Genomic DNA, 25,897 nt, shown 5'->3' on the forward strand with positions numbered 1-25,897 from the left:
CCCAGACACCTCTATACCATTTCAGATATGAGTTCATGACTTTTTGCACCGCAAACTGTTTCTTCTGTGTGTGTATTATCTAAAACAAACAAGTTAAAGAAGAAACCTGAAAACAAAACTCACTTGCTATAATTCACAAAGTAGATAAAATACTATAGAATACATTGTATTCTAATGTATAAAAAAAAAAACAAAAAACAAAAAAATAATGTATAGAATACATTTCCTGCTTATCAGGAAAACTGAGCAAATATCTAAAATGTCATTTTTCTCCTTAAAAGCATGCCATATCAGTGTGTTCCAATGTCAGCACACATGAGGATCACCAGGGATGCTTGTGAGAATACAGATGTCTGATTTGGCAGGTCCTGGGGGAGGGGGGTGGTGGTGGCTGCGTGCCCACGTGATGCTGCTGGTCTGGAGCACTTTGAGAGAAATGGTCCTAAACCAGTCTTCACACAGAGGTGAAGAGAGCAGTGACTGGGTACAAGGGTGAGTGAGGAGGCCCGTATGTGTGCCAGTGCTGGGGCGGAGACATGTGGGGCAGGCTTTCACAGGCTGGGATGCTACTGAGTAGCCAGGCTCCTTGGCCAGCTGACAGCTCTTGTGTCCAAGAAACCCTTCAACACTATGGGAGGGTCATGAGGGTCATGTACAGCAGCCATGAAACCATCATTACTTCAGACACATAGCCCTAATATTTACCTTTTGAAATATTCCACTTCCCTTTCTGTCTCATCCATATCCACACTGTCTAGGTCAATATCTTTAGGCAGAAAGACATCATCTGTAAAATGAAAGAAAAGAAGCAAGTCAGATTATAAGAGAACAAATTACCTGGCTTTACTTAATTTTAAGAACTTCAAAACTGAAACTTTTTCTAAAATGAGATTTTACAAACAACCAAAGGAGGAGAGATGTCTCTCCTGTGCTTGTGAACATCAGGTTCAACCTGGAAATTATGGAACTCACATGTTTGCTGAGCAAAGCAACTGTGGCTTCAGGTCCCACTAGAAGAGATCCACTTGCTGGCACCTGGATTCCCCAAGAGACTGGTCTTTACTTGACATGTTTCCATGATGGGAGAGCCCCTGAGAAGATTCCTGGAAACCTAAGGTGCTTGCAAGCCCAGTCCGTCCTAAGTCCCTACTGGAGGGAGGGAAAGAGTGGGGCATGCTGGTAAACAGAAGCTGCTCAGAAGGCAGCCTTATGAGGGGGAGAATGCTGTCCCTTGCACCAAGAGGACATGACTGACTACCCAGGACCCAGATATCAAGCTCTATAGGAAGATGGCGCTCCCAGGCGTTCCGTGTATACATGCAATATCCCAGAGACATCATCAAAAACTTTTCAGGATGTTCCAATAAAAAAATAGTTACATCACTCTCTTTGAAACACAGGCAGGATGGCAGGGAGACTCATGATTCATGATCATTCCATCTCCTAGAATCTCAGCAAGTTTGAGGGGTTCAACTTCTTGTTTCTTCTCCACCCGCCCTGTCTGGCACCTGTGCAATGCTGGGCACTTCCTGGGCACTGAGCCCTGTGCGCCAGAGGCGACATCAGTGCATACCGCTGCTATGAGGGTTGGTGGTGCAGACACAGTACCCAGCCCCATGATACAGAGCCTCCACTTCCCTGTAGACTTTAGCAAGGATCATTTTTTTTTTGTCATCTTAAAAAAACAAGGCCACGCTTTTTCCCCTATCACCGGGGTACTTGCACAGTAGCATAAGACATGGTTCACCTCTATAAGAGCAGGTAACATTTTTGCTGACTTATACCACCAGGCCAATGTCTTTACATCTGGAAGCTCACAGAAATGTCAGTGGAGAGCTTCCCTGTAGGGACTTGCATGACCACAGCCCCTTCAGCCCACCTTCTGCTGGCACCCAAAGCTCCCTGTGGGGTCAGCTTTCCTCCTCTGCTCCCCACATCCCATCCCTCCTTCCACAGGGACCATCAAACTTCCACCCTTGCCCCAGACTGCTCTCCTGAGTTCTGCGTCCATATAGGCACCTCCTCTGTACATGTGCTTTCAGGCATCTGACTCCCAATATGGGCAAAAGTGCTCCTTTTCTGACAGTGACCCTCTTGCCCCACCTTACACTCACATCATACCTTCTACTTGCCAAGCAAGTTCTTGTTGGCCTTCACTACCCTCCCAGTTAGGCTCCTTGGTCTCAGCTTCCATCCTGCCCAACCCGGCCAACACGGAGTCACCCTCCTAACACATCCAGTCACAACTGTCCTGCTTCCACGGCCCAATCTGTTCCTTTCCAGCCACTAAAACTGTTCCAATTGGGCCTCCATCTAGATGTCTACTTGCAGACCTTGCTTGGCTGCCAACTAGACTTGCTGAGGCCCTGTTCAAAGAAATGCTGGAGTGTGAGGAAGGGGTAGGAATGTTTAAAGAAGTAATGAAAGTGAAGATGTAGGAAAGTGAATTTCTGATCAACAGCGTTCCCATTATAGTTCTATAAGAGGAACAAGCACAAAAGCAAACAGAGCAGGCATGTCTGCTGGAAAAGCTGTCTTCTAAATGCAATTTCTAATACTCTTTTCTTCTAAGTAGAACTAATAATCAGGACAGAACATCTTGATATAAGAAAAAAGAGACAGAAACATAAGCAGATTCAGTACCAGGAAGACATTTTTCACAAAAAAGCTATGTTAACTAGAGTGGAAAGTGTGACCCGAAGGTTTCACAGCCAGCCAGGCTGTGGCTGTGTGTACATCATTAAGACTATAGGCAACATCCTTCTTTGCCAGAGCTCAGAGGATTCTGTACCCCTACTTGAGGGCATGCGCCCAAGGGTGAGCCTCACTCAGCCAGAGGAGGATAGGGAACAGCCCACAGGAGGACCAGCACAAACACGGAATGTAATCAGCTGGAGACTTATGAACACTGTGTGTCCAACAGCAGAAATAATGCAGCTGGAAAACGGGAAAAGAAGGGACTGCCAGGGGAGTGGTGGTGGAAAGAACAGAATCAGTTCCCGGACCATCGTCCAGGCAAGTAAGTGGGTGTCAGAGGACCTGCCTTGCAGTCCACTGTGGAAGGTAAGCAGGGAAACCAAGGATGGGGCAACACAAGTATGAGGGTAGAGGAATGCACTCAGGCAAGACTGCCAAGTTTCCTAAACCCCAGTGATTTTCAAAAATAAAAGCTAAGAAAACACACCACAGAGAAAAAGAAACAGCAAATATAAAATACACAGAGTAATTATAAAATGTTGTTGGACTTGAGACAAAGCACATAGTAGTAATAAATGGGAATGGGCTCAAATTCACCTATAGATGAAATTTTCCATTTGGCTCACAAAACAAGATTCAAGATTTGTGCTGTCTGAAATCAGAGAACAAGCTAAAGCTGAGTGATTCAGAAAGGGATGAGAAGAGAGGTGCCCCACCACGCAAATGGAAACATGGAGAGAGAAGGGGCAGTGATCACCATCTCAGACAAAGTAGAATTCAAGGCAAAAGCACAAAAACACAATGAAAGGACATTTTTTAGTACTAAAACCCATAATTCACTAAGTAGATATTAAAGTTAGGAATGTGCACCAAATACAAACACCACCTTTATAAAGCAAAACTGCAAGAGTCAAAAAAAACACAGAAATTCATAATAATAAATAATAGAAGACAGGTCAAGAGGACAAAAAACCAGGAAGGAAAGAGAAAAGCTAACCTTAAATATTATTCATAAGTACATCATGGAGATATATTTTTTTCAATTTTCACCATGATAACAAAAAAAATCATACTTTTATCTGAAAGTATATGGAGCAGTCACAAAAGGTGGTCACAAAAAAAGTATCAGTGATTTCTATAAAGCTGAAATATTACAAACAATATTCTCTGATTGCAATGCAGAAAATCTATAAATTATTAACATATAAAAGGCTCTCCCAAGGGTACCTGCATGGCTCAGTCAGTGAAGTATCTACCTGTGACTCGGGTCATGATCCCAGGGCCCTAGGCTTGAGCCTACTTGGGGGCTCCTTGCTCAGCAGGGAGCCTGCTTCTCCCTCTCCCTTTGCTCCTTCACTTGCTCGTGCTCTCTTTCTCTCGAATAAATACAATCTTAAGAAAACAAAAAACAAGTCTTGGAAACCTGAAAGCCACCTTTTTAAACTACTGAGCAATGTGGGGACAAAAATGAAGAAACTCTTGAGTTTCGTAAAACAAAGCAAAATGCCAATAGAAATATTATCAGACTATGAGATATATTTAAAGGAATGATCACAGGAAAATCTGAAGTGGGAAATACTTTGATCAATAAAAATAGTGGAATGAAAACAAATGAACTAAATTTCTAAATCAAAAATTTAGAAAATAAACAAAAGAAAAAGAAAATAAAGCAAAGTAAAAGAAAGCACAGGAGAAAATAAAGATAAAAGCAGAAATTGATGAGGTATTAGAAAGAGCCACAGTAAACCTGTTCAATAAATAAAGAGCCTTTTTTTTTTTTAATCTTAACAAAATAGACAAATTATTTCTCACACCCAACTTGGGACTTGAACTCATGACCCCACCATGATCAAGAGTCACATGCTTCACCCACTGAGCCAGCCAGGCGCCCCCTGAATAAAAGAGAAGCTATTAACTAGCAGAATGAAACAGAAATGGGGAGAAAACACAAATATACAAAATAAGAAATGATGAGGAAGACAGGCACTGAAAAATACATTTTTAAAAATTACGTAGTTTCAGACATCTATGTAAATAAGTTTGAAAATCTAGCTAAAAGAATTTATTATGGAAACATAGTTTACTAAAATTAACCCCACTGGAAAAAAAATACCAAATAGACCAATTTCCATTTCTTTCTCAGCAAAGAGAGAAAATTGTTAAGGAACTCTCCCATAAAAAAAATACCAGGCCCAGAGTGTTGCACAGATTTCTCTCAAACCCTGAAAACCTAGACAGTCTCAATGCAGGGTGAATTGTTCTACAACACTGAAAATGAAAATCCTGATTCTTTAAACCTCCTTATGAGGTAATAATATTAATACCCAAACCTAATATAGGCATCAGGAAAAAACAAGTTACAGACCCATAGCTCTTATTGATATAAAAATGCTATATAAAATATTAGGAAACAGAAACCAAAACTAAAGAATACAATACACTACAAGCAAGTGGACTTTATTTCAGGAATCCAAGCCTGCCTCAGTATTAGAAAATCCAAAAATGTAACAAATATAAGAAGAAAAATTATGTTTCTCTTCAGAGACACTAGAAAACCTTTGGCAAAATACAACACTCATTCCCAATAAAAACACTTAATAAGAGCAGGACTTGTCGCATATTTTCTTAAGATGATAAAATACGTAAACCTTATCCTAAGCCAGAATGTTACTTTTAATGTGGACCAGACCTTTCTGTTAAGATTGAGAATGATGCAATCATTTGAAATGATTGTATCATTCTCAATCTTGGAGTGAAAGAATTGGAAAAGTTGGAATAAAAAGAGAAAAGGCTTTCTCTATTTGCACAAATACGACAGAATACCTGGAAAACCCCAGAGCATCAAAAATAATTCGGTAAGTTAGCAGATATAAAGTTAATATACAGATATCAGTAGACTTCAAACACAAATAACCCGTGAGAGCAGTACTAGCCAACAGAAAGATGATGTGAGCCACAGATATAATTTAAGATTTTCTGGTAGCCACATTAAAAAAATAAAAAAAAAAATAGGTAAAATTAATTTTAGTAATATATATTTTATTCAGTTAAACACTGCCAAAAGATGATCATTTCTACATGTAACCAGTAAAAGATTTATACTGAGACATTTAAAATTTTTTAAAACCTCATACAAGGTTTTCAAAATCCAGTGTATGTTTTTACTACAAGACCCATCAATTTGGAGCAGCCTTATTTCCAGTGTTCAGTGATGACACGTGACTCGTGGCTAATGCACCTGAAGTGCAGAGCTAGCAGACATAATGGTGGGGAGTACCCTAATGAAACTAAAAACAAAGAAGGTCAAATACTTAGCAATAAGCTCAATAAGAAATGTGAAAAATCAATGAGAGAAAATTTAAAACATTCCTAAAAGCCACAAAAATAGACTTGAACCAATGGAGAAACACCTCTATTTCAGGAAAAGACAATCAACATCATAAAGAGATCAATTCTCCCTAAATTAATTTATAAATGTAATGCAACCCTGACAAAGATCCAACAAAGGGTTTGTATGGCTCTAGCACACAGACACTTTAGTGAAAACACAGATGCATGGACAGGAAAGAAGAGTTGGACAACAAGGGAAAGCAGGGGAGGAGAGGCCTCCCCCCGACACACGGAGTGCCCGAGATAACCAAGTCAGTGCAGCAGTGGCACATAAAGCAAGGAGGAAAAGAAGAGAGAATCCTAAGTAGACCCAAGACACAGGGAAACTTACTGTAGCACAAAGGGGGCGTCTTGTATCATGGGGGAGGATGAATTTTTATTAACTGATGCTGAGCCAGCAGGCTAACCATTTAAGAAAATAATACTAGACCCACGGCTCTCCAAGTGTACCAGGGGCTAAATGAGAAAGGTGGAAATACGGGGCACACTCCTCTTCTACCTTAATGTTAGATTAATGCTTTCTGATCATTGTTTAAAATCCAGAGGCACTAAAAGATCAATGAAATGACTATATAAAACCCCAAAAAAACTTCCACAGAGACACAGTCCAAAGGAGTACATATCTGCAGCCTATGATGCAGGTAAAAAGGCGAATATTTCTCATATATGAGTCTTAAAAATGCAAGGAAAAAAAACCCAAAACCTAACTAAAAAACAAGAAAAAAATATGAACAGAAAATTCACAAAAAAGAGACAAAATAGCCCTTCAAAATACCTCACTGTATTGGAGGAAAATGCAAATGAAAGCGACACTGGGGATTCCTGTCCCCTCCTGTCTTGGCTTCAATTACCAGGACTGTGGTGCTGCCTTCGGACTCCACCTTCTAGGGAGTTCCTGAGGAAACTTGGCCCCACAGAGGCCCTGGCTGTGATGACGAGTGATGACGAACCAAGGACACAAGGCCGGGAGCCCATGCACACAGCTTTCCTGCTTATGTTCAGTTGGCGGGAGGGGCAATCAAAGGGCAAAAGATCTCTACTGTGCTACCTTTTGTGCAAAAAAGAAAAGACACTGAGTTATCCCTATAGGGAGCGGGTGGACGCAAGGTGGAAAGAGGAAAACTGGGCTGGGAGTGAGGAGGGGGAGGCATGCAAACAGGCTAAGAAGCCTAGAGCAGCAGTGTGCCCTCAGCCTGGAGACACCCCGAGGGAACGCGGCCACAGAGCCAGGCCATTGTCTTTTCCAGCAGGGAGGGCGAGCATTCCTGGATGCACACTGTGGTGAACTGCTGCACAGCCATGCTGAAGGAGGGAGGTGCAGGTAGAGCACCACCAGAGCCATCAGTGTGAACTTGGCTTTTATTATTTTTATTATTTTTATTTTTTAAAATTTTTATTTATTTATGATAGTCACAGAGAGAGAGAGAGAGAGAGGCAGAGACACAGGCAGAGGGAGAAGCAGGCTCCATGCACCGGGAGCCCGACGTGGGATTTGATCCCGGGTCTCCAGGATCGCGCCCTGGGCCAAAGGCAGGTGCCAAACCGCTGTGCCACCCAAGGATCCCGAACTCGGCTTTTATTACAGAAAATACACCAGCTGCTTGTGTAGGCTACATGTGCGCACACGCGCGCGCGCGCACACACACACACACAAACACACACACACCCCCACTTGCCCTGCTGTGTTGACAGGAAGGGTCTAAAAGCAACAACACACCAGCAGCCCCTGTGTCTGGATTTCTCAATGCCACTCTGCTCTGAAAAGAACCAGGGCTTCTTGGAAAGTAGTAGATTCAGAGCTGGGGCAGGAAAGCACAAGATAAGCCCAGAATACCTTTCCTGACTGTGCAGGAAAGGATGCAAGTACTCCAAGAATGATGGGGTTGAGGGACCACCCAAAGGGGCTCCCACTGTGACTCAGGGACAGCCAGGGGACCAAAATATGTGGGGTCAGTAATGGATTCTAATTGACAGCATGAAGACAGATTCCATGAACCCACCCTGATATAAATAACTGAATGAATGCAAACAATACACAGGGGAGACGGGAAGGAGGCGCCTCCCACAGAACACCAAATAAGAAACGCACATAGGGAATAGTAATGTTAGAAAAATAACCACTTGGCAAAGAACTTGGGAACAGCCACTTTGGGCAAGACTCGCTGGTGAATGTTAGCAGCAGCAGGAGACCCCGTCCCCATCAGAGCAAAGGAGAAAAGTGTGGGCCTCACAGCAGGAAGGCTGAGTCCCTGTCACTAGATGCTGTGCCCCCCCACAGCAGGCACCAGCAAGCACCCACCACTTCCCTGGCATTGCTGCCCAGAATACACAATCTGAATCTGATCATGAAGAAATGGCACATAAAACCAGACTGAAATTATTGTAAACAATAAATTATTGTAAAAAATAAATGGACTGTACTTTTTAGAAATGTCAAGGTCACAAGAGACTGAGGAACCGATTCATTAAAGGAAATTAAAGAGAGAGGATATGTGATCTGGACTGGATCCTGTGTCAGGAAAAACAGTAACTTTTTTTTTTTCTCTGAGGGTTGGGGGAGAGAAGGGGGTAGGGGAGAGGGAGGGGAGAGAGATGGGGTAAACGGTTGATGGGCACTGAGGTATTACAGAAAACTGACACATCACTGACCTCTACCTCTGAAACCAAGAATACGATATGTCTAATTAACTGAATTTAAATAAAGCTTTTAGAAAACCTAAAAAATAAATAAAAGGACATTAAAGGGACAACTGGAGAAATAGCAATAAGGTCTATAATTAGATTATCCCATTGTGTCAGTAATAATTTCTTAGTTTTGATAATGGTATTGTGGTTTCCTAAGAGAGTACCCTTGTTCTGAGGAAATATAGACTGGAGTATTTAAGGGCAAGGAGCTTCACGCTGAAAGTATTCTTCTTCAGTTCAAGAACAATGAAAGAGGGAGAAAGAGAAAGCAGATGTGGAAACAGAGCTTGGGGGACCGGTGCGCAGAGGAATTCTCTGCACATCTGTAGTAATTTCCAAACAATAAAAGAGAACGATAGTGGCTATTTGTGTCTCACTGCTGTGGCCAAGCCACGGAGAGCCCGGGGCCAGGAGAGGCTGGGGCACCAGCACACAGACCCCTCTGCTCCCTATTTACCGATTGAACTGTTGACTCTGTCTCCTTTCTTCTTCCTATTTTTCTTGCTCTTGCCCTTGGGCTGTGGAGAGTCCGCCAGCACCAGCTTGCTGTCCGGCAGGGGCTCGCTGGGCGGAGCAGGCTCCAGGGGGGCCGGAGGCAGCCTTTCCTCCTTGACATGGTTCAGCTGCTTTTTGTTATTGTTGTTACTGTTCACTCTTCTCTCCTCCCTCTTCTGCTCTGCCAGGGAAGCCAGGTCAAGCACCTTGGCCTTTGGCTCCGTCTGGGGCCTTGGTCTGGGCTGGCCCTCTGAGGCTCGGGGGGAGTCGGCCGGCTTCCTCGCAGGCTCACTGCCTGCCTTGCTGGTCTGCTTGAGCTTCTGCTTGCTGTTCCCCTCTTTGTGGTGATGCATTATGTCGAGGAGGAAAGACAGCGGCTCCTGCTGCTTCCCACTGGCCTCCTTAGGGAGGAGAAGCTTGGAGTCTCTGGCGTCCACTGGGCTGGCAGCATCCCCATCAACCCCCGGCCCCGGCCTGGCCTCTGAGTGGTCCCCATGTGTGGAAGGAGAGAGAGAGGAGGTTTCTGGTTCTTCCATTTGCTCTAGTGAGCCATTGTGCATGGTTTCAGAGTTAGGTACAGACTCTGTTGCTGCCTGGAAGTTTCTAGCAAGCATGTCCAACTTGGGACAGTCTTTACTTGGTCTCTCCTTCTTCTTCTTCTTCACGGCCCTCAGCTTCTGAAGCTCTTGAAGCCGCTGAAACTCCTCCTCCTCCTCCTGTCGCCTCTGCTCCTCACGGAGGTGCAGGTGCTCCCGGGCCCTGGCCTCAGCTTCCAGGCGAGCTTTCTCCTCCAGCTGCCGATGGGAAAAGAAGACATAAGACAAGAGTGAGTGTTCTAAACATTAAAACACACAAAAAAAATAAAATTTTTTTAAAAACAAGTCATATAACAAGAATATATACTCTGAAACAGGTTATAATAAGCCAAGTAGCTTAAAACGTACCTCACCCAAATTAGTTTACTCTCTAGGATTACTAGATTTAATCTTTCTACTAAGGTATACATTTATTACTTTATTGATGATGGTGGGGGAAGGGCTCCGTAACAAAAAGTTCCCGATAGCCTTTGCTCTAGTGGCTAAGCATGTCTTTATTTTTTTTTTTTTTTTAATTTATGATAGTCACAGAGAGAGAGAGAGGCAGAGACACAGGCAGAGGGAGAAGCAGGCTCCATGCACCGGGAGCCTGATGTGGGATTTGATCCTGGGTCTCCAGGATCGCGCCCTGGGCCAAAGGCAGGCGCCAAACCACTGCGCCACCCAGGGATCCCTATAGTGGCTAAGCATGTCTTTAAAACGAGGTAGGGGCACCTGAGTGGCTTAGCCGGCTCTTGATCTCGGCTCAAGTCTCGATCTCACAGTCGTGAGTTCAAGCCCCACACTGGGCTCCGCGCTGGGCATGGAGCCTGCTTAAGAAATAAATAAATAAAATAAAACAAGGTCAAAGCAGCTGCTGTGTCTGCCCTGCTCCAGCCTCCTATTTGCACACGGGGGCTGGATGGTTACATGATTGAAGGTACACACCGGTCACACAGCAGCCAACCAGCTGCCAGTGGGCCGCCTCTCCAGGTGAGGCTGGTGCATTCACATGCACATCAACAGGACACGTAAAAAGTATACACTACAAACTTGAAATTCCTTTTTCCCACCACAGCAGATACACCAAACTCCCAACATATTTTCACCAGCGTGAGAGAGCAAGTGACATTCTAGTATGTTCCACGTCACATAGCAGGCAGACATTGCCTATTTCTGCCCTCCAGCTTGGCATGAAGTTAATTTTCATTCCAAATGACACCTAACCCAGAAGCCCCCAGGGAAACTATTCCTTTTGCTCAGAAAACAAATTTAGTCTGTTAAAAGTGCACGACTCTGCATCACTGAGCTCCAGTAAAAGCTTTGGCAAATATATTTTGCATTTAAAATCCTTTCAAAAGTAAAAAACAATATGATTAAAAAAAATAAAAGTCCTTCCAAGTTTCAATTATTTTTCACAACATCCCAGTAGGCACTACTTAAAAAAAATTTAACTTGACAATTCAAGTAACACTTATTTAAAAGCCTGGTTCCATCTGTTAAAAGCAAACCTTGGAAGCAGCTCCCAGAGTGGCCCTGTGTCTAGTGAGCAGAGTGCCTCCCACAGCACAGGTCAGGAGCAAATCTGCCCCAGGACAGAATCTACAGGAAACTCACAACCAGTCCGTCAACCAGATGCTCTATGAAGATGGGGTGCAGGGTACCAAGTGCATGGGTTATGAGCGGGCCCTGACCTAACACTGCCAAATGAAGAGCAGGTCTCACTGCCCCGCTCTAGTGGGGCTTGGCAGACCCTTGTCTCCCAGGCACAGAACAAGCTTCTCAAAGCCTGTGAGTTAGACACTGATTAGGGCTGTGAGATATAAGCAGGGCTCTCGACAGGTGTTCCACTTTGGTGGAGTGATCCCAACTGTCTCCCCATCACAAGGAGCTAAAGGTGGGAGCTCCTTGTCCAGTACACTCTGGGATGTCCTCCCACCCCGGCTCTGCTGGACCTCACAGGGGCCCAGGTTCTTCTCCAAGCCTCCTGTTTGCCGTCAGAGCCTCCATTGTCGTCCCATGTTCCTTCTGTACACAGCCTGGATCTGCCTGGCATAGTCTGGCTCTTGAGGAAGCTAAAGCAGGGACATCCATGGCATGGGCCCAGCCCCAGGGCGCACTGTCCTGCCAAAGAGCAGACACTATCCCTCCCTTCACTAGTGAAGTATAGACTACAAGTTGTCACACGCTGGTCAACAGCCTCTGCATGCCACGCCCACTGCTGGGCCAACCTGGCTTGTCTTGGTAGACGCTTGCTTCCAGGACAGCCCACGCCCCGTGGTGGTGCCCAGGGCTGCTAACAATAGCTGTCCGTCTTACTTTTGGACCCTGGCCACCAATGCTGCATGCCTGACCTCTTCTGGGAGGGCTCTGACTGACTCTCCTCTGCCAGTTGAGGGACAAGGAACATGGGGTGGGGCACTCAGACTATGTCTGAAGGATACTGCTGGGCCAAGGGCCCTGTCTCAGCCTTGTGTCTAAGTGACCCCCTCCTATTCCCTCACATCCAGGGGCTCTTTCCTCAACCTCCCTGAGAGACAAGGCTCTTCCTCCACAGACAGCGGCCAAGGGTCTGCTGCAGCATGCCCCCTTGGGGCACAGGGACCCAAAGGCCCATTTTAGATCTATGTTATAAGAGGGAAAGCCATGTCCTGAAAATACAACCTGGGGTTCTGACCAGCTCCAGCTCAGGCCGCAGAGACAGAGACAGTGACAGTCAGGCTCCCAAGGCCTGCTGTATCCAGCTGGGCTCTTCAGGTCGCCCTTGAGCAGAACCAACTGGCATGCCATTTACCTTCCTCTGCTTGTGTCTGGCTCGCTTGGCGGCTCGAGTGCTGCTCACAGGCTTGGTCTCTGAGCTGTTTATGAACTGCAGCAAGTCTTCCACCCTTCGATGGTCAACCACACTCTCTCTGTCTGAGAGCTGGTCCGCTTTTTTAGGCTGCTCTTCTTTCCTCTTGGTCAGCCGCAAACGAAGCTTCTCCCTCATCTCTGCATAATTTCTACTTGTTGGTGCAGCTGGAGGCTAAGGCAGTTAAAGGAAAGTGTGGTTGAATTAAGCTTCAAGTTTTAATGATGCTGAATATTGCAAATTTCAGAATGTATCTCTAAAAACAAAAGTTTTCTTATTACTTATGTAATACATGTTCATGGTGAAAAATAAGGAAGATGAACAAGTGGCAGGAACAAGGAAAACCTGCTCTAGAGTGACCCAAAGATTTGTTCTGGCACCAACCCCTCCACCTGCACATGTTCGTGAAAAATATGGTAAAACATGTACAACTATGGACACAAATGGACATTTTTAAACTGAAAAAAAAATCACATATACTGATTAATCTACTTCTTATATAATGCAGTGTGATTATTGTTTCATGTCAATAAATGCATTTGTAGAATCTTTTCATTCGTTTATGGGTTTCTTATTCAGTGCCAAAAGGGAAAAAGAAAATTGCTCTCAATCTCCCTGCCAATATTTCTTCCTGGCACTGCATGTGTGTGTACTCATGTTCAGCAAATGCAGACAGGACAGCAGTAAGAAAAGCAACTACCAGCCATTGCTTTTCCTATCAGCCACCCCTAGGCACAACATGGCTGACATCTGCTTGTACTGAGACCGTGAGGTGTCCCACAGCGCACACCATGTACAGCAAGTGCCCCCCGCCCCCATCATGCACGTGGGCTATGCATGATCTGGACCCAACAATTCCCAAAGATGGCTGTTCGTGAGGCTCCTAGCTCATCAACTGATTTAAAAATCACAAACAAATGCAAAAATGGAGTAATGAAATCCTTATAGGTAGATCTTTGGGCAAACATTTTTTTTTTTTTTTTTTTGTTATTTCTTCAAGATAAGCACAACCTAGGAGCAGAACCACTGTTTTAGACCACACCTTGATTTTAACCACACTGCAAATGAAGCTTTACACACAGTATGATCACACCGAGGATTCCACCTGGCACCCGCTGGTTCTAAGTACCTGCTCGCTGCCCGCCCCTGGGGCACTTATCCCAGCAGGGGTACTTACCCCACCATGCCCGAAGAACTCACAGTAGCAGCAGTCACAGTACTTGCCCTCCTTCTGGTTGGTGGAGGTTGAGGTGCTAGAGCTATGCTCAGAGCAGCTGTCCTCGTCGGCACTCTCATCCCCATCGTCCTGCTGTGGGTCATACACGCCGTTCTCACAGCGGTGCCCCTCACAGTCGGGGTCGCTGCAAAACCACACATGGGCTAGTTAACAACAGCTGCCCCAAGAGGGGCACAGAGGGCAAGTGGTCATTTGGACGCTGGGAGTCACACAGGAAAGGTGATGTGGGCTCGGAGGGCACAGTCTCTCCTACCACCACTTCATGGCTTCAAACAGATAACAAAAATTGTCTTTTTAAAACTGTTGTCAGTGTCCAAGATGGCGGAGGAGTAGACCTTAGTTTCATCTGGTCCCAGGAATTCAGCTGGGTAGCTATCAAATCATTCCCAACACCTGTGAACTCAACCAGAGCTCTAAGAAAATGGCAACAACTCTACAAATATAAAAGCAACCATTTTCTGCAAGAATGACAAGATGGAAAAACTCACCTCGAAAAAGAACACGAGGCAGTACTGACTCTAGGGACCGAATCAGTATGGAGGTAAGTAAGATGTCAGAACCAGAGTTCAGAATAACCATTATAAAGATAGGGACGCCTGGGTGGCTCAGTGGTTGAGCATCTGCCTTCGACTCAGGGTGTGACCTGGGGATCCAGGATCGAGTCTCACATCAGGCTTCTTGTGGGGAGCCTGTTTCTCCCTCTGCCTGTGTCTCTGTCTCTCTCTCTCTCTGTGTCTCTCATGAATAAATAAATAAAATCTTTAAAAAAAAACAATTATAAAGATACTAGCTTGGCTTGAAAAAAAGCATGGAAAACACTAGAGAATCCCTTTCTGGAGAAATAAAAGAATTAATAAAATCTAAGCAAGTCAAAATCAGAAAGGCTATTAATGAGATACAATAAAATAAGCTCTCACTGCTAGAATAAATGAACCAGAAGAGAGAATCAGTGATACAAAAGACAAAATGATGGAGAATAAAGAAGCTGAGAAAAAGAGAGAGAAACAACTGCTGGATCACGAGGGGAGAATTCTAGAGGTAAGTGATACCATAAAGTGAAACAATATTAGAACAACTGGGATCCCAGAAGAAGAGGAAAAAGAGAAAGGGGCAGAAGGTATATAAGAGTAAATTATAGCATAGAACTTCCCTAATCTGGGGAAGGAAACAGGCATCCAAGTCCAGGAAGCACAGAGAACCCCCATCAAAATCAATAAAAATAGGCCAATACCCCAACATATAACAGTGAAACTGGGAAATCTCAGAGACAAAGAGAAAATCCTGAAAGCAGTTTGAGACAGGAGGTCTGTAACCTATAAGGGTAGAAACTTTAGATTGGCAGCAGATCTATCCACAGAGACCTAGTAGGCCAGAACAGACTGGCATAATATGTCCAGGGTGCTAAATGAGAAAAATATGCAGCCAAGAATACTTTACCCAGCTACAATATCATTCAAAATAGAAGGAGAGATAAAAAGTTTCCAGGACAGAAACTAAAGAATTTGTGATCACTAAACCAGACCTACAAGAAATACTAAAGAGGATCCTTTAAGCGAAGAGAGAGCCCCAAAGTAAGAGAGACCAGAAAGGAACAGAGACAATCTACAGAAACAGTGACTTTACTGATAATACAATGGCACTAAATTAATATATTTCAATAGTTACTCTGAATGTAAATGGGCTAAAATCAAGACACAGGTATGGTATTAAACTGGATAAAAATATAAGACTGATCAATACGCTGTCTTTAAGACACCCATTTTAGACCAAAGACATTTAAAATGAGGAGGTGCAAGGCACCTCAGTGCTTGAGCATCTGTCTTTGGTCATGGTGTGATCCCAGGGTCTTGGGATTGAGTCCCATATCAGGCTCTCCAAGGGAGCCTGCTTCTCCCTCTCCCTGTGTCTCTGCCTCTCTCATGAATAAATAAATAAAATATAAAAAAAATAAAACAAAGGGGTGGAAAACCATTTATTATGCAATGGACATCAAAAGAAAGGTGGTGTGGCAATCCATACCGGACAAATTAGATTTTAACCCAAAAACTGTAATAATAGATGAGGAAGAACACTATATCATAATTAAAGGGTCTATCCAAAAAGATCTAATAATTGTAAATATTTATGCCCCTAACATGAGGACAGCCAATGATATTAGCCAATTTATAACAAAATTAAAGAAACACATGGATAATAATACAATAATAGTAGAGGACTTTAACACTCCACTCACCACAATGGACAGATCATCTAAACAGAAGATCAATCAGGAAACAAGGGCTTTAACTGACACTGGACCAGATGGACATCAGATATATTTAGAGCATTCCATCCTAAAGCAACAAAATATACATTCTTCTCAAGTGCACATGGAAATTCACCAGAAGAGATCACATACTGGGTCACAGCTCAGGTCTCAACCAGTACCAAAAGATTAGGATCATTCCCTGCATATTTTCGGACCACAATGCTTTGAAACTGGAACTCAATCACGAGGAAATTTGGAAAGAACTCATATACAGAGGCTAAAGAGAATCCTACTCAAGAATGAATAGGTCTACCAGGAAATTAAGAATTTAAAAAAAATTCATGGAAACAAATGACAATGAAAACATAACAGTTCAGAACCTTTGTGATGCAGCAAAAGTGGTCCTACGAGGGAAGTATATAGCAATATAAGCCTTCCTCAGGAAACAGAAAAGCTCTCAAGTACACAACTTAATCTTATACAAACAGGAGCTGGAAGAAGAACAGCAAGTAAAGCCTAAACCTAGCAGGAAAAAGAAATTATAATAAAGATTAGAGCAGAAATCAATGAAACAGAAACCAAAAGAACAACAGAACAGATCAATGAAACTAAGAGTTGGTTCTTTGAAAGAATTAAGAAGATTGATAAACTCCTAGTTTATTAAGTTTCCTAGCCAGACTGATCAAAAAGAAAGGAGAAAGGACCCAAATAAATAAAACGAATGAGAGATCACTACCAACACCAAAGATATACAATTATGAGAACATATTATGAACAATTAAATGACAATACATTAAGTAATCTAGAAGAAACGGATGTATTCCTAGAGACATATAAAGTACCAAAACTGAAACAGGAATAGAAAACTTGAACAGACCCACAACCAGCAAGGAAATTGAAGCAGTAATCAGAAATCTCCCAACAAGAGTCCAGGTTTGGATGGCTTCCCAGGGGGATTCTACCAACCATTTAAAGAACACTTAATACCTATTTTTCTGAAGCTGTTTCAAAAAAATAAAAATGGAAAGAAATGAGGCCAGCATTCCCTTGATCCTAAAACCAGATACCAAAAAGGAGAATTATAGATCAATATCCCTGATTAACATGGATGCCAAAATTCTCATCAAAATACTAGCCAATAAGACCCAACAGTACATTAAAAGGATTTTTCACCAGGACCAAGTGGGATTTATTCCTGGGCTGCAAGGGTGGTTCAACAGCCACCAATCAATCAATGAGATACACTACATTAATAAAAGAAAGGACAAGAACCATATGATCCTCTCAATAGATGCAGAAAAAGCATTTGACAGAATACAGCATCCTTTCTTGATTAAAACTCTTTATAGTGTAGGGATAAAGGGAACATACCTCAATATCATAAAAGCCATCTACAAAAAGCCCACAGTGAATATCATTCTAAATGGTGGAAAACTGAGAGTTATCCCCCTAAGACTGGGAACACAGCAACAATATCCACTCTCATCACTGTTGTTCGATATAATCCTAGAAGACCTAGCCTCAGCAATCAGACAACAAAAAGAAATAAAAGGCATCTGAACTGGCAAAGAAGTCAAATTCTCACTCCTCACAGATGACATGATACTCTATGTGGAAAACTCAAAAGAAAGACTCTACCCCAAAATTGCTAGAACCCATATATGAGTTCAGCAAGTGGCAGGACACAAAGTCAATGCATGGAAATCAGTTGCATCAAAATTGCTATACACTAAAAATGAGACAGAAAAAAAGAGAAACCAAAGAGTCGACCCCATTTACAATTGCACCAAAAACTCAGATGACCAGGAATAAACCTAACCAAAGAAGCAAAGATTTATATGCAGAAAACTATAAAACACTCATGACATAAATTGAGGAAGACACAAAGAAATGGAAAAATATTCCATGCTCATGGACTGCTGGAACAAATATTGTTAAAATGTCTATACAACCTAGAGCAATCTATACATTCAATGCAATCCCAACAAAATACCATCAACTTATTTCACAGAATTGCAACAAATAATCCTAAAATTTGTAGGGAACCAGAAAAGACCCTGAATAGCCAAAGGATTGTTAAAAAAGAAAACCAAAACTGGTGGCATCACAGTTCCTGACTTTGAGCTCTATTATAAAGCTGTAATCATCAAGACAGAATGGTCTTGGGAAAATAGACACACAGATCAATGGAACAAAATAGAGAATCCAGAAATGCACCCTCAACTCTATGGTTAACTAATCTTCGACAAAGCAGGAAAGAATATCCAATGGGAAACAGATAGTCTCTTCAACAAATAGTGTTGGGAAAATTGGACCACCACATGCAGAAGAATGAAACTGGACCACTTCCTCACACCATACATAAAAACAGACTCAAAATGGATGAAAGGCCTAAATGTGAGACAGAAATTCATCAAAATCCTAGAGGAGAATACAGGCAGCAACATCTGTGACCTTAGTCAGAGCAACTTCTTGTTAGACACATCTCTAAAGGCAAGGGAAACAAAGGTAAAAATCAACTACTGGGACTCCATCAAGATAAAAAGCTTTGCACAGAAAAGGAAACAGTCAACAAAACCAAAGACAACCTACGGAATGGGAGAATATATTTGCAAATGACATACCAGATAAAGGGCTAGTATCCAAAATCTATAAAGAACTTATCAAACTCAACACCAAAAGAAAATAATCCAGTCAAGAGATGGGCAGAAGACCTGAACAGACATTTCTCCAAAGAAGACCTACACATGGCCAACAGGCACATGTAAAAACGTTCCACATCCCTCAGCATCAGGGAAATACAAATCAAAACCACAGTGAGATACCACCTCACATCAGTCAGAATGGCTAAAATGAGTAAGTCAGGAAAGGACAGATGTTGGCAAGGATGCAGAGAAAGGGGAACCCTCTTACACTGCTGGTAGGAATGCAAGCTAGTGCAGCCACTGTGGAAAACAGTATGGAGGTTCCTCAAAAAATTGAAAATAGAACTACCTTATGACCCAGTAATTGCACTACTGAGTATTTACCCCAAAGATACAAATGTAGTGATCCAAAGGGGCATCTGCACCCCAAGGTTTGTAGCAGTAATGTCTACAATAGCCAAACTATGGAAGGAGTCCAGATGTCCATTGACAGATGAATGGATAAAGAAAATGTGGTATATATACACACACACACACATATATATATATAATGGAATATTACTTGGCCATCATAAAAAAGAAAGAAAAGGGGAGGGGAGGGAAAGGGAGACATCTGGCCATTTGCAACAATGTGGATGGAACTAGAGGGTACTATGCTCAGTGAAATAAGTCCATAAGAGAAAGACAATTATCATATGATTTCACTCATATCTGGAATTTAAGAAACAAAACAGGATCATAGAGGAAGGGAGGAAAAAATAAAACAAGACGGTATCAGAGATGAAGACAAACCATAAGAGACTCTTAATCACAGGAAACAAACTGAGGGTCGCTGGAGGGGAAGGGATGGCGGGACGGGGTAACTGGGTGATGGGCATGAAGGAGGGCACATGATGTCAGGAGTACTAGGTGTAATATAGACTGATGAATCACTGACCTCTATCTCTGAAACCAGTAATACATTATGTTAATTAACTGAGTTAAAAAAATAAAAACAAACAAAAATAAAGCAAGCTGTTGAATATTTCTAGTGTTCTTCACTCAATGTGTAACAAATACAACTTAAAAAATGCCCAGCCCCTTCCCCTCTTGCTGCCGGTGGCTAGGTGGTGATCTGTGTACCTGATCCATGGTGGCTCCACCTTTGAGGACTAGAGGCAAGACTAGCATCCTCCTGGGACCCTGGCCTCCACTAGGCATGCCCCTTCCCAGCGTCTTTCCCTGCCTTGTTCAGCTGCATGTGTCTGGGAGCAGAGCTCTGATAGCCCTTCTGCAACACACAGGCCAGTGTGGCTCCTCGATTCTGGCACCAGCAGGACCCGGGCTCACCTGCAAACGCTGGGTGGAGCGCTGATGGAGCCATCGGTGGTGGGGGGTGGGGGGGCTCCTGGAGCAGGACAGAAGCTCTTTCGTGTATCCACAAACCCGGGGGATGTGGCTGCAGTGTTGGGAAAGGACGGGGCCGCAAGACTTGCTAGGTGAGGCGAAGAGGCTGGGGCGAGCGCAGCAGGGGCGAGGGCGGGAAGCGGTGCCAAGCCCGTAGGACTGTTCCTTGGGGCGGCCGGCACCGCGTGTCTGTGGTCCTCCTTGACGCCATGGAACACCTCACCTGCATTCGGAGACGCAGAAGGGTCACCGAGGACGGCTGAGCTGGATTAGTGTCTCTTCACTAAAGCTTCCTCTACCTCTTCATGTGAAGATGTTCAAAGTTACAGAAACTTCGAAGGAACAGTACAAAGAATTTCCATACGCTCATCTGGACTCATGACTACTTAACATTTTGTCACATTTACTTTATTTCTCATGTACACTCAATTTTTTGGCTTAATACCTGGAGGCTGCATGCATCCTAAACACCTCAGCACAAACCCCAGGGAACGTGACACTTCACTGTGTAACCACATCCGAGACGTGTACGGTCCCCATGACATGCTCATCCCATGTACTACCCCATCCTATCTCCTGTCTCCCCCACACGGTCTTTGCAGCTTTTCCCCAACCTAGCCTCTTCTAAACTTTTTTCCTTCAGTAACACTGACATTGTCTGAATTGAGGACAGTTGCCCACCAGTCTGGGCTTATGGTATCATGTCAGAGTTACCAAAGATGTTTGGGGCATGACTCCTGCAAAGGCTATGTTGGATCCTTCCCCTGTGATTGCATGAGAAGCCACTAATGTGAGTCTGTTCCATGCCCGTGAGGTCACATCTGATCGGTGTGCAGGGGGTAATCTGCCACATTCCTCCAGTGAAAAGGCACTTTATCTTCCCTTCGTGATCTGCCAGTCACCTGTGGGCACTACTGTCAGACACTGAGGATGCTACATTCCCCAAACAGATATCCACTGTTCTTAATAACCACTGGGGATGCTCACCTAGACTCATGGTCACACAAGCTGCACAGTGGCCTTCCCTGTCTGTTATGTCTATCAAACAGCAGCAGCATTTGTCAAAAAGAGTTTCCCTACCCACCTCTTTTCTGAACACCCAGGGGATTCTTGACCATGTATGCTATCATCCATCCTATTATTCTTTCTGATGCTCCAACTGTCCTAACTTTCGCTAGTGAGGGCTCTCTGAGCCAGCTCCCATGTGCTTTCAACATGTTTCCAGATCGCCACTCCTTGTGCTCACACTAGCGCATGGAGCCACACCTCCTGTATGCCACAGATCCCAGTGGCAGCAGGGGCTGTGTCACAGGCTGGCCAGGAACCCCATCAGCTCACTCTCCACCAAGCTTCTGCTTTCAGAGGACTCAAAATTCCTCCATGTGCTCAGAAAGCAGTGACCTTTTCTTCTCACAAAGCAACAGGTACCAAGAAGAAAGGCAAGACAGCGCGGCAAAAGCCAGAGGATGTTCATGGGGTAGTAAAACTCAAATCTGACTTCCAAAGGACATGCTGCCTGTGTACGAGCATTTTCCAGAGTTGATTACTACACCCAGGCCTTTGGCCACACTGAGGATAAGGTGATTACAGAGATGGTGAGGAGGAAGCCGCAGGTCTTACCTATGGAAGGAGGCCTCTTGGACGACACTTTGAACTGGCTGTTGCTAGACTGCACCGTAGTGGCTGTGCAGGACACAGAGGAGGTGGCTGATGACGTGGCCATCACAACTTTGTTCGCTTCCATAAAAGCATCTTGGAAATTATACAAGCATTTCTTTTTTGCAGCGTTTTTTTTCTCCTTGCTCTCTGAAACCATAGGTGTTTCACCGCTGGATGGCGTTGGAAGGGCTTCGGGTCTTGTTTCTGAGAGAGTTGGTCCTAGTATGTCACTCCCTTCAGAGAAGAATAGTAGAAGTAAGGCTTCTAGAAGTATGTCGCTAAAACCTAAGGGATGTCTGCGGACTGAACTCCTAACACCGGGGCTGCTATCGAAGCTGGGACTTCACTGGGAGGATATCAGTCAACTAGTTTTTATCCAAGAAAAAAAATGTATTGAGCACCTACTATGTGCCAATCCCGTGCTAGGTGCTTTCCCAAAGTTCTTTTATTTAATGTCTTAAAGCTACTTTCTGAGCTTGGTACTATTAATCCCATCCTACAGATAGAGAAGCTGAGGCTCAGAGAGGCTAAGCAACTTGCCCAAGGTCACAAAGCTAGAAACCTTTTCCAAGCACAGATGTCAGGTGTAGCCTGCTTTTCTGAGCATATGCAGGGGCTGGGCGTGGGGCCACCAGGGGCTCTAACCATGTAAGAGATAAGGCTGCAACCAGCCCCTCTTCAGGTGCACCTTTCCCTACGACTAAAGTAACAGCTGTACCTCGGCAGCCAAGAGCTGGGAGGAAGGAGCTTGTTAGAGGGCACAGATCCCATGTAGGGTTGATACAGCACCAGAAGAGGAACACATTGTGACACAAGTCACAGCATTGAGGTGGATGGTGGCACTGCTGCAAGACCCCTGTACACTGGGCTGAGTGGCTGTTGCTGCTGTTCGAGGACCACAGGCCCAACATCAAGGCCTAGAGAGAAGAGGCTTGGCAGCACCAAGGCATGGGATATCCACTACGTGCAGGGCCTTGGAGAGCCTGCTGCTGAAAACAGCCACAGGGTGCCAGCGCCTTGCTCTGCTCTGTCCGTACAGGGGAATATGGCTGGTGGCAGACGTGGGTGGCTGGGGCAGCGGGACGAGGCCCAGGGGCCACCCAGGAGCAGCGGAGGCAGGGGCCTAGCTAGCCCGGGGCTTCTACTGGGGGACCGCGGCAACAGAGACAGCAATCCACCCAGCTCAGGTCATTTTAAACCTTTAAGAAAGTTTTAACAAGTTCCTTACCAGAAATTGTATCTGGCAAGAAAGTGCCAGGATTCCAGTTCTTATCATTCATCACTTCTGATCCCCAAAGACTTATAAATTTAGAACTATTCCACTCTGGAGTATTCCCAAAACAGCTTGGATAAATATGGTCTTGAAGAGATGCATTGAATACCTGATGCTTATTTGTGTGATTCTGAACAGGTGCTGGCGGTAAAGCCTACAAAAAAAAAGTTCTAATCACATTTCAAAATTCATATTCTGCTTACCTATGTAGTTAAACCACAGACAGACCATGACTGAGAACCCTAGGAGTCTGTGCTTGCGGTGGGAGGGCCTCCCGGGCTGCATGAGTCTCATAGAGCACAGACTTGCCTGGCTGTCACACTACATCCGATCAGTCACATATGAACCAGGAGTAGACTTTAAAAGTAACTATGTTTCAGGGAATCTACCAAACTGACTTGAGACAACTTAGCAACTTATAGTGCCTGTCCCTTGGCACAGTCTACATGGGGCTCACTAGCATACGAGGTGCTTGCTCCCAGGGCTTATTAGTCTCATCTGACATTCTAAGGATCACCGCTAAAAAGTCAACTCTAGAATCACTTAACAACAAATGGTAAATAAAGCTCCTCAACTGTTCTCTCACACCTGGGCCCAGGGCATAGCATGTCTAAAGAACTACAGATTTTATTTGAGCCTGGAAGCAGCCCCGCAGCCCTACCATGGCAGACTGTGGTCTGAAGAGTCCACCCACATATCGAGTGACCAGCCGTGGGCTGCTCCCCTGCACACCCCTGTGCATCCTTGTGCCACACCCCCAGCCACGGCCTCTACCACCTGCGCAGACAGCCCCCATGGCTCACACCCAGCCTCCTTCCAGTCCCTTCCCTCACAGCCACCAAGGTGAGCTTTTGTGAAGGTCAGTAAGAATGAGTCCCTCCCTTGCTCAGGATGCACCAATGTCTTCCCACTGCTCTTAAAATAAAATAAAAAATCTTCCATATGGCCTGGCCTATCCCTGTCCCTGGTGTTCCCCAAGCGCCTGGACACAAAGGCCTTCCCTTGGTCCTCAAATCCAAGCTCCTTCTTGACCTTGACCTTTCCTTGTGCTGCCTCCAGCTTCCAGAACATCCTAACCTCAGCTCACAAGCTCGCTATGTACTGTCCTCCTTCAGCCTCAGCCCAAACACCTCAGAAGTTATCACCTCACCACCCAGCACCCAAGACCAAGGTGGGCTTTCCCATTTAACACACCTAAAAATCCACAATTTTCTCTTAGCACTTCCCACAGTTATAATTTGAGACTGACTGGTAGCCTTCTGGTCCCACAGTTCCCCTCCCCAGGAGGACCCAGTGCTACAGGCCCCACCCAGAGAAGCTACAGGTCTGGCACTGGCAACACCTGGGAGTCTCATCCTTTGGGAGATAAAACTGGGCCCTGGCCATTGTAAAGTCAAGTGGGAGGGTTTTGGGAGGATTCCCGAGCAGGTGATGGTTGGGCAGAACCCTAAAAGCCTGGTTGGGGCAGAAGGTGGGAGGTAAGGGAGGATAGCACAGGCACAGTCCCCATTCATTGACAACGGCACCACAGTCAGATAGGCTGCAGGGACCAAATCAGAGATGCCTCTGCCCAAAGGGGAGAGGGTACCACAGGAAGCCATCAGTTGGGGTCTGAGAGATGAGGAGGTAGAGGCAGTGGAGAGGAGGGGTTCTGGGGCCATCAGGACAATCACTGTGACTATCAGAGCAGCAGCCCAAGATCACAGTCCCTGGGAGGTGTGGCTGTGAACAGCAACCTGTCCTCAGCCTTTGGGACGCACGGCCTGAGAGGATGCATGGCCTGATGGCTTTGGATGCCGGCTCTCCCTCTACTAGCAGTGTGACTCAGGCAAATGACTCAATCTTTTTGTGCTTTAGTTTTCTCATCTTTTATTTGGGAATACCTACCTCCAGGGTTTGTGGTGAGAATTTAACTGGACAGTGGGTGTAAGTGTGCAGCGCAGTGAGGGATGAGGTGGGATATCCCCACCTGTACGGCTGGTTCCTACACAGAGAACCACCCTGCTGCACCCCAGGCTGTGCTGCCCATCCTGGGTACAGAGAGGAAGTCAGGGTCACTCCACTTGGGTAGCTCAGCACACCTGCTGGCCTGAACGGGCTCAGGGAAGTGGAGGGTGAGAATGGTATGGACACATGGGGTATGAAATGAGAAGAAACAGGTCTGGATGCTCACGATCATGGCAGGAGTCTAATATGGTGGTTCTGGCAGGGCAAAGAGTGAAGAAATAAAAAAAAACTGTTATTTCTACAGATATCGTTTTCCACAAAATAGTGATAAACTAAGAGTTGCTTTGCTGAGACGGAATAGATGTGAAGACAACTAAGCAGAAGGAGGTTTCTCAGTCTTGCACACCTTCTGCTAAGGTGCAGAGACACGTGGCAGGTAGAAACCAGCTGGCTCCTCAGGCTGCACCACAGCAGCATGTGGAGAAGCAGCTGGGTCTCACTGGCCACTGCACAGCAGAAGCCCAGGTGAGCTCTGAAGCTCCCCTCACTACTTTCTGAGGCCTTCCCAACTCATGGCTGCCAGATAACTTGCCTTCTCCCTGGAGGGGGCCTGGCTAAGAGCCTGAACCTGCCACCTGAATGTATCCAGAGAGCTTATGCTTACCCTTCAAAACCCCATCCAGCATCACCTCCTCTGCAAAACTACCTGACAGGCTCAGTCAGAAGCCCTCTTCCCTTCAGTGAGGCTTTCCTACTCTGCAGCTACAATTTCTGCTAAGGTACACCATGGAATTTTGAGGTCTTAATTT

The 25,897-nt window shown here is 44.8% G+C and overlaps 1 protein-coding gene across 5 annotated transcripts in view; it reads right to left on the reverse strand.

Moving 5' to 3' along the window:
- Nucleotides 1-25,897, reverse strand: part of FAM193A (family with sequence similarity 193 member A) — a 165,930-nt gene that overhangs the window by 9,207 nt on the left and 130,826 nt on the right. For all 5 annotated transcript variants that reach the window (XM_025438338.2, XM_025438336.2, XM_049108570.1 and 2 more), the window contains 7 exons: nt 23,097-23,295; nt 21,830-22,102; nt 20,153-20,432; nt 13,871-14,054; nt 12,637-12,867; nt 9,230-10,061; nt 706-787 (listed from right to left, as the gene is read on the reverse strand). In XM_025438338.2, coding sequence (XP_025294123.2) covers nt 706-787; nt 9,230-10,061; nt 12,637-12,867; nt 13,871-14,054; nt 20,153-20,432; nt 21,830-22,102; nt 23,097-23,295 — 2,081 coding nt within the window. The remainder of the gene's footprint in view (nt 1-705; nt 788-9,229; nt 10,062-12,636; nt 12,868-13,870; nt 14,055-20,152; nt 20,433-21,829; nt 22,103-23,096; nt 23,296-25,897) is intronic.

Source organism: Canis lupus, chromosome 3 (genome assembly GCF_003254725.2).
Source record: "Canis lupus dingo isolate Sandy chromosome 3, ASM325472v2, whole genome shotgun sequence".
In the NCBI taxonomy this organism is placed as follows: domain Eukaryota; kingdom Metazoa; phylum Chordata; class Mammalia; order Carnivora; family Canidae; genus Canis; species Canis lupus.